At 46.0% G+C, this 9819-nt stretch overlaps 1 protein-coding gene across 2 annotated transcripts in view; it reads right to left on the minus strand.

The window, feature by feature from the left end:
* LOC147612316 (uncharacterized) overlaps positions 1 to 7504 on the minus strand; it is a 44132-nt gene extending 36628 nt beyond the window's left edge. Inside the window, exons 1-2 of one of the 2 annotated variants that reach the window (XM_086782923.1) lie at positions 6777 to 7504; positions 5858 to 6092 (exon numbers count right to left, since the gene is read on the minus strand). In XM_086782923.1, the coding sequence (XP_086639049.1) occupies positions 6787 to 7437 (651 nt within the window). In that variant the 5' untranslated portion in view covers positions 7438 to 7504 and the 3' untranslated portion in view covers positions 5858 to 6092; positions 6777 to 6786. Of the gene's footprint in view, positions 1 to 5857; positions 6093 to 6776 lie in introns of those variants that run through there. The other variant, XM_086782922.1, reaches the window with a different exon arrangement.
* Between the last annotated feature and the right edge of the window lie 2315 nt (positions 7505 to 9819).

Here is a 9819-nt window from a genome sequence, read left to right on the forward strand (position 1 = left end):
AACTATTGGTGGCCGAAATGCCCAAAAACTATGTGTAGCAAAAATGCTTATGGAACACCAGGTTATCTATGCCTGCGAGTGATTGTTTTATCTTGTTACTTGAGCCCACCTCTCATCCAAGGTGTGTGGTCAGAGTACCAACACGGAGTGCAAGTGGTAAAGTGGACATGACGGGACTTATGTCTATGCCAAGGGTCATGTGGACTGATGTCTTGTTGGCAGGAGACTTATTTTGTCTCGCCCATTTACTTGGGATATGGATTATGATATCTGGACTTATGGGACTGTTTTGTCTCGCCCATTTACTTGGGACATGGATTATGATATCTGGACTTATGGGACTGATTTATCTCGCCCATTTATCCTGGGACATGATTATGATATCTGGACTTATGGGACTGTTTTTTGTCTCACCCATTTATCTTGGGACATCATTTTGATATTGGTATTATGGAGACTTATTTAGTCTCGCCCATTTCTTTGGGACATGGATTCTTCAGTTATATTGGATTTTTTGAGACTGTCTCGTCTCGCCCAATCGATGGGACATGATTATATCTTGAATATATGGCTTGAAGCTTAAAGTTACGGGGACAACTTTTAAGAAGTTGGGGAGGATGTCACCAGCCTGGACATTTCCCAGTCTGAAAGGGGTCTGGTGGACTCCAGGATGTTTAAATATTTGAAAAGTACAAGCTTTGGGAATGGGGGATTATCCTAGAATACAAAGGACCACACTCCTAAAATTTAGGAGAGTTGCTATTTTTGGCCCGACTCCGATGGAAATTCTATTCACGTCATTACATCTGGAATTGAGGAGATACCATGAGTTGACAAAGTGCCTATGACAGAATGTCTACCAGTTGGGATATTTTTAGAGAGAAAGTTTATGGAAGGACCCATCTCTTAGATTGAGACAAGTGGCTTGACACTTGTTCGAAAGTGGATCAAAGTGAGACAAGTGGCCTCACACTTGTCACTTCAGCTATTGTGTGGCTCTCCACTTGTCATTGTAGCCTTCTCTTGCCATTTTAGCTCATGGGAGGCCCAAATCTATAAATTGGAGCCCTCTCTCTTCATTAATGAAGGCTCTCTTGCTGCACACTAGCCTCTACCACCGTTAGAGGCTGCCCTAATGATGGCTACTCTCTTTCTCTCTCTCTTGAAGGCTGCCCATGAAGAATACCGGCTGTTGGGGACTGTTTTGGAGGCTTCCATCGCGAAGAAATACTGAAGGCAAGGGTATTTAATCATTTATTATGATTTCTAGCCATTGTACTTGTTGCACCAACATGTGTACTTGCTGTACCTGCTGTACCAGCCACCGTACCAGCTGTACCAGCCACTGTACTTGCTGTACTAGTCATTGTACCTACTGTACCAGCATTTGTACTTGCTGAACCGGCTGTACCAGCCACTGTACCTGCTGTACTAGTCATTGTACCTACTGTACCAGCATTTGTACTTGCTGAACCTGCTGTACCAACCACTGTACCGGCTGTACCAGCCATTGTACCTGCTGTACCAACCATTGTACCTGCTGTACCAGCTGAATGGAGAGTTGTACTTGCTGTACCAGCTCTATTGCATGAAGACCCGTGGTTTTTGGGGAAGAATCAGTACCCACACAGAGGTATATGGATTATATTGTTGGCTCGGCATTTCTACAGCCTATGTTCCGGCTTGGTAGCCTTGTGTTGAGCTGTGTTATGGCATTTGTATAGAGATAATCCGGCATCTCCCGTGGGGAGAGTAAGGCCCTCAAAGCTTGTACATGATACTATTCTCCTTGGGTAATAAAATACTCCAAGGGGGGGGGTCGGCCCATTCCGGCCTCTATGCGGTGTCACACGTGCAAGCTCCATTTTCAGAATTTGTGGATGTTTTGTCCAGCTTTATGTATCCAAGAGAAAAACCCATCATAGTGGAAAATCCTAAAACGCATAGCAAAACCCTATAACACAAGTGGAAATACTAAACGCACAGCAAAATTCTGAATTGCAAACACCTAAAATGTAAGATAAACCCTAAAAAGCAGGTGGAGCAGCCTCATTCAGGGCAGCTATGAGAGAGAGAGAGAAAGAAAGAAGGAAAGTTGTATTAACGTCTTCAAAAGGCCAAAATGACCTATGAGACCAAAAGGTTACATCATATCCATGAGGTACATCATCCTGGGTACAAAATAGTAATAAAGAAAGATAAAAAAAAATCTAGAACTTTAAAATCTGATCGAGGTACATGAGCAGAGAGCTCTCATCACCCTAATACATCCCTCATGGGCCGTTGTGACATGGTGCTCAAGGTGGTAAAACTGAGATGGCACGAGAAGATCCTGCGATGATGGGAGATGATGGCCCGGATCTTCTTGTGGTGGCGTGGCCGTGGGCGAGGGCCATGGGATCTCACGCGTCGAGCTTTGCATAACTCAGTGGCTCTGTCAAGTCACACCTCTTGGCCGAGCTCCTACACTAGCCTATGGTCTGGGTATGATGGGTGGATCGGCCCTCGATGAGAGCTCTCTGTGCTGGTATGGAAGAAGTCGGTGAGAGCTCTCTGTGCTGGTCCTCGAGCAAGTACAGCTGATCTGGATCTCACTAAGGACTCCATGTGTCTGCGGAGCTCTAGAAGAAAAGTCCCAGGCATCTCTAATCCGGGTGACCTTGGTCTTTCCAAGGTTCACAGTAAGGTCCCAATCCTCGCAAAAGGCCCGTAATGCATCCAAGTGCCTCTGCAACCCCTCTGGTGAATCAAAAATAAGAACAATATCATCTGCATACGAGAGGATCGGTATCAAGACTCCTGCCAAATGTGCTCCTGGTCCTCCCTGTCTGTCTATGTAATCCGAGATCTCGCCAATGTATAGACCAAATAGAGTAGGAGACAAGGGGCAGCCCTGCTTCACCCCGATAGTGAAGCGTATGATCTCTGAGTCACCTCCTGGAGCCCGCTCTACTTGTGACTGACTCATAGAGTGTAATGATCCCCCACAACATCTCTGCTGGCACTCCCATATCCTGCACTCTTTTAATCAGTCTGGCCCATGGGATAGTATCAAAAGCTTTGCGGAAATCCACAAAGCAGCAGTATATCCATTGCCCGTGAGCTCTCCCCTCCTCAGTGATCTCCCATAGTGTAAAGATATGATCTAGTGTGGAGTGCCCTCTGCTGAAGCCTGCCTGCCTCGGTGCTCTGAGTCTCTGCTCCTCGAACCATCTACTAAGCTCATGCTCCAAAATCGAACCATAAATCTTGGCCAAGGTGTGACCAATCATGATAGTCCTATAGTTGTTGGGGTCCATGGGGTCACCTGCTTTCAAGATAGGTACAATAGTATTCAATGACCAGCTGACGAGGAAGCCCTCACAAAAGCCTTGTTAAACATGTGAACCAGTAAAGGAGCTAGCGTGTCCCTAGCATGGGAGCAATGCTCGGTGAGGAGTCCATCATGATCTTGTGCTCTCCCAGTCTGCTTCCTGTCAATAGCATCTCTCACCATGCTAAGGTGAAAGAAGGAAGAGTGTGGGGGACGAGGTTCAGGTGGATGGGGGAGAGGTGGTTGCTCGGGGACATGGTAGAGAGAGGTGGCATAGGTGTGCCAAGTGCTAGGTGAAGTAATCGGAGTTGGGAGGCCATGATCCTGGAAGATACTCCAGGCCTCCTTACAGTCCCTTCCAAGAAATAGTTGGTATGCTTGGCTAGGTAGGCTCTCTTCTTTCTCCGTGTGAGACGTCAAAAGATCACTCGCGCCTGCTGGTGAGTGGTGGATCCTAGTGCCATCTCCCGATGTAGTTGGGCTCGGGTATCACGACATTCCTCGTCGTACCAGCTATTCTGTGGGATAGTCCCTCCTGGTGATGTAGGGGTGACTCTGGAGTGTGGGAAGGCGGCTGCAGCGGACGTATGGAGGGTGGCTGAGAGGTGTGTAGTAAGCTCATCAAGTGGGATGTGGGGGTCAAGGTCGGAGAGGATGCGGTAGACATGATCAGAATAGATGGAAGAGGTCTCTCTGGTGAAGTGGTATCTTGGACGGTGATGGGGCAAAGCAGGTGGTTGCATGGTGTATCGGCATGTGAGGGAGAAGGCCAGGTATGCATGGTCAGCTGCAACACCGATGGGGCGAGGAGAGATGGTAAACTCCGGAATGAGTGGGATCAGAGAGAGGGATCCCATTAGATAGTCCACTAAACTAGCTCCATGTCCGAAGGGGTAGGAGGTGAAGTTGGATCTAGGCCATCTAGCCAGGCCATTATAAATGGCTAGCCTATGAGCCCCGCCGAGGGCTAAGAGATACTCTCCATATTCTGTGCGGGCTGTTGTATCCTATGATATCCGCTCCAGATCCGTACCCACCGTGTCAATCTCCTAGTACATGGGATCATCTGTCTCAAAAAAGGGTACATGTGCACCTGCGGTGCAGGCATTGAAGTCTCCAACCAGGAGGATGTCCCCTAGACTCGAAAACTTCATAATGTCACCATAAAGGGGCAGGTACGGGGACTCTCCATGGGTGGCATATTTAGAATTGGAGGGTGCAAAGTAGCACACTGCAAGGTAAATGTCTCGGGCCCTCTCTGTCTGGATCCTCACCCACAAAAATCGTGCAGCCTCATCCCGTCCGACCACTTGTATCACATGTTGAAGCTCCTCCCTGTATAGTAAAGCCACCCCTCCTGACCCCCGGGTACCCCCTACTGTGCGTGGGTGTGGGCGGTGAACAGACTCCCATCTGTATCCTCTCACCTCTGGAAGCCGACTCCCCTAGCACTGATGAGTCTCAGTGTATAAGACCAAGTCTCTCCCTCTAAATGTTGAATAGACCTGCATCTGTCCTCAAGGTGCCATTGAACTGCAATCTCTAGCTTGGTCTCATAGGTCTCGCACCGTCATTGGGCACGTCGCTCGATGATGATCACCCTCCCATCTCTGTACACTGCCCATTTCCTTGCCTTCCGTGCATCCAAGATGCATGGCATGCACTCCCTCCTGTGTGCAATGTGCCACCCGTGCTAGTGTGAGATCATCTTCGAGGCAAGTCTTTTCTCCTTTTAGTGCCCACCTTTTGGTAAGGAATGCTTGCCTCACCTCCAACCCCACAAACTTGAGGATGAGTGCGCATTCCTTGGTGGTGTCTTTGCCCACCCTCGACGAAGGGGGTATCAGCAATTTCTAGCTTTCTGCATAGTGCTATGGCGTCCTCTTTCGGCGAGGCTCCTTCCTTCCATCCCACCACTCTCACATTCAATGCCCTAATCTTCCTTCTTTTCTCCTCTTCGAGTGTGTTGTTGATGATGTTTGGGGATGATGGTGGGTTCCGTTGCTTCTTGGCAACCTCAATCCAGCTGCCCGCTTCTTCCACTTGTTTTTATGTCTTCTTAATCACCTCGGCCCATGTGGTTGCCTCATTTGCTTTCTTCTCCTCTTGTTCCTGGAGGGTTTCCATTTGCTCTCTAAGTGTATTCAACTCATCATTGAGGGATAGTTGAATCTCTCCTTCTTCGAATTGAGTACGTGCCCTCAAGGTCTCGTTTTCCACTCTAAGGGTGGCGACTTGGGACTCCAACTCCATGATAAGAGAGGTGTGGTGGTTAGTTTTTGCATCCAACATTTGGATCATTTCCTCCTGCATCTTGCTTAGCTGAATTGCCCTGTATGCCTGCATGTCTGCCTTCCACCTATCCATCTCCTCTTGCATGGAGGCACGCAACTCATGTCTAAGGTCATCACTATCCTTGTTCTCCCCGAGCTTCTTCTGTAGGTGCTCAATGTCCGTATCCTGCATTTTGTGGAGGTGGAGGTGCTTCACTTAACAACTTCCATTGAAGGGGAAAACAGGATCAGCGCTGAAATAAGGATCAGATATGCTAATTTTCAGTATTGTTAACTTTTTCACTCATGAAACTGTTTACGCCATATCACTGAAACATGTTACCTAGTCACGCCGCAACGCTGATTGATGAGTAAACTCCTACACTTTATGGACCTCTAGAGCACCCATGTTTGAGGTGCTTAACTGAATGCAGAATTTCAAATGTCTCCTACTTTAACCCTATGTGTTCCGGTCACACAATGGGTCGGTCATAAGCCATAGTAACCTGTACAAAAGACGTCCGTATGGTGAGTGTGGTGATGGCAAACAGATAAAATGAGAACAAAAAACGGACACAGATGCAAGCCAGATTCCAGTAGGGTAAGGTTTCACAAAGTGTCAAAACAAGAGCATTGAAAGTGCAGGATGATATGTTGCACAAGTTCAAGCCTGTGGATGATAAGCTGCATCAGTTACAAGGCTCAACTTAGAGGTAAAATAACCACTTGTGACCACGGGAAACCTGCTTGATAGCCTTACAAACAACTCTGCCCTGACCCAGTAGGCGGCAACCATTCCAACTACTGCACAATGGGTGGAGAAATCTGTGAAAATAAACATACTGCAGTTTTGCAAGTGAAATTATTTCACGGATTGAACAACAGCATATGGTACTAGTCAAGTCGAGCCCATAATTTTCTTGCAAACACAACAAAGGGCTATGCAAGGCAAATGCCCTTACATAAGCACTTCAAAAAAAGAGCCAATAAAAAACTCGAGTAGGCACTCGAGACATAGCATACTTGCAACATAAGCATATGAGGTCTGTTTTTTTTTTTTTGGTTAGTTTCTCTTACACAGAGTTGCTTACAATGGTACTCCTCCAGCACAGAGATGTATTCAGAGTTTACTCTTAAACAGACTTGCCTTTTAGGAATTAACAGACATGCTTTTAAGGGTTTTCTCTTACACAGTGTAGGTCATTCGCTGTCGTCATCGTCATCGCTGCCGTCCGCAGAATCGTAGTGTGTGGGCTTACTGCTCCGCCTGCGGGTGCGGCCGGGCAGGACGTTGGACAGATCAAGGCCTTCATCGCCGGAATCGGCCTTTCCGAGCTCCTCTTCGTCCTCGTCAGAAGCCCCTCCATCGCTGCTGTCTTCGCTCTTCCTCTTCCCCTTCACCGGAACTTTCTCTTTCGCCATAGCTTTCCCTTTGACGTCCTCTTTCCCCTTCAAGCCAGAAGGCTTCGAAAGCTTCACTGCTGCCATCTTCACAGCAGATCCCCCCTTCGAAACTGGCTTCTTCTTGACGGTTTCCACTTCTGAATCAGAATCGTCCTCCTCGCCATCGCTGTTTTCTTCATCTTCGCCGTCCTCGCTTTCGTATTTTTCCACTCTCTTCTTCTTCTTCACGGGGGTTTCCTTCTTGGTCTGCTTCTTCAGCAGCGGAGAAAGAGATGAAGGCTTGTGCTGGGACTTCGTCTTGTCGAAGGGCCTGCTGCTCTTCTTTGCGGCCGGCTTAGAGTGGAGAGAGGACGCCAGCTTGGGCTTCATGTGGCGGCCTCCGCTCTCCGCCTCTGCCTTGCGCTTGGCAACCAGCGCCTCCAGAGTCTTCCTCCTGTCGTCCGCCATAGCTCGCAACCTCTCAGTTGGGGTCCTGTGTGTAGCTGTATTATTGTGCACTCCGATAATAACATTGATAGTAATTGATTAATTGATATCGTGATGCATTAGTGATGTCCTATGCCACATCGCTAGTTATGTTTTTTTGTTTTTCGAGCCGGGGTCAAAGACGAGCGGACTCTTTCTGAGACTCGAACAAAGAAACACTTTTGTCATTAGCTTCATCGACCCTAGCCATCACTAGTGATGTTGCATGCACACTAGCCTCACAAGCTCCTCTCAGTCGTGGTGTCACGTGTGTTATTTCAGTAAAGACACAAAGACCACAATACCTATTTAGCTTACGGTGTTTACCAGACTCAAAAAGTCTTGGGTGGGTGGGAAGGTGGACGTGTAAGACTCCCCCCTTTTGGAGGGATTCTCTTCCTTTTCCCCGTGTGTGTAAAGACACTTAGTTGACTAGAAGACTTGTGGATTGTGTACTACGTTGATAACATTGATATTAAGGGATCCTATCAGCACTAGCCTAACGTGATGTTAAAGACACTTAGTTGAATAGAGGACTACATGTGGAGGTAGTTTTAGCTCATACGCAACCGTGCCAATCCAACGTATAACTCGGAATGGACCACAATATCTAGGAGATAATTTTAAGTACTTTCCTATTGACAAAGTCTGAGACTCTTTAGGAACTTTCAAATAAACCAACGCTCCTAGCTCAAAGGACCGAGGTGAGTGTTCCCTATCAGCATAAAATTGTGCTGTATCCTAAGTACTGATAGAATCCTGAGCTTGGATCAGCATTTCTTGCATATCACGCAAGAAATCCCTTGATGCATCAAGCTCAATGTCTTTAAAATCGACATCAACAGGTGCCCTGGGTTGATACCCATACATAAGCATGAACAGACTATGACCAGTAGCCGTATGCTTAGAATTGTTATAGGCAAATTCCATTATTGGAAGATATTTTTCCCAACTCAATGGTTTTCCAGAGACATATGCACGAAGCATATCCTCTATAATCTAATTCACATGCTCTGTCTTCCCATCAAACTACGGGTGATCAGAGAGACTCATACTCAAAGTAGTTTCCAATTTCTTGAAAACTTCTTGCTAAAAATGAGCTGAGAACTCAGAGTCCCGATCGCTCATAATATCAGAAGGTAGACCATACAGTCTAAACAGTTGCTCGACAAATTGGTAAGCCAATTCCGACGCTTTAAATGTTGTCTTTGTGGGTAAAAACCTAGCCATCTTTGTCAATCTTCCACGACTACCCAAAATGGCATCGTGACCCCTGTTGATACGTGGAAGTCCTGTAATGAAATCCATGGAAATACTTTTTCACTTTCGAGACAAAATATCCAAAGGATGTAATAACCTAGCAGATTTAAGGTGCTCTGTCTTATCAATCTGACACTGATGACACTTGACCACATAATTCTGAATAAAATTCTTCATTTTTAGCCAATAAAGAATCCTTCTAACTAAAGCCAAGGTACGTTATATGCCTGAATGTCATCATTTAGGAATTAAAGACCATTCCAAATAATGAATTAGTTGGCTTTTCCTTGATTCACTCCTTGATTCACCAAGTTTTGATCTACCCTAGAGTTGGACCCTGATTTTGCCAAATCTTAATATTTTCCAAAGAAAATATCTATACTGCATTTTCCTCTGAGTGAATCGTACAAGTTAGAAGTAATTTTCGTGAAGCTAAGTTCATTAACTTCACCAATTCGACTCAACGCATCAGCAATGCTATTCAAGCTACCTTTTCATGAAATCAAAGTCCTGCATCAATTCAACCCATCTGGCCTTTCTACCTTTTAAGTCCAATTGATCCTCATAAATGAACTGCATAGACTACTGATTTGTCAAGACCATAAACTGAGACCCGTAGAGATAATGTCTCCATGCCTTTAAAGTATAAATGATTGCATACAACTCTTTCTCTTGAACTAGGTACCTAGTCTGTGCATCGTTGAGTTTCTTACTCTCGAAGGCAACATGCTTCCCATCCTGGAACAAAGCTGCGCCTATCGCAAAATCATTACCTGGTCTGTGCATCGTTGAGTTTCTTACTCTCGAAGGCAACGTGCTTCCCATCCTGGAACAAAGCTGCGCCTATCGCAAAATCATTACCCCATCAGTCTCAACAATGTAAGTCCTACTAGGATCTGGTAAGGCTAACACAGGAGCATCTCGAACTTTATATTTCAAAGTATCAAAAGTTTCATGTAGCTTCTCATTCCACTCAATCGGAGAATTAGACTTCTTATTTTTACCCTTAAAGTAAAAGGCATTGTCAACTTTGAATAATCCTTGACAGAGAAATACCATAAAACCTAAGAAAGATCTTAACTTCTTGACCGTACGCGGAACTAG

The sequence above is a fragment of the Cibotium barometz genome, chromosome 45 (assembly GCF_041138505.1).
Source record: "Cibotium barometz isolate CiBa-2024 chromosome 45, ASM4113850v1, whole genome shotgun sequence".
Taxonomy (NCBI): domain Eukaryota; kingdom Viridiplantae; phylum Streptophyta; class Polypodiopsida; order Cyatheales; family Cibotiaceae; genus Cibotium; species Cibotium barometz.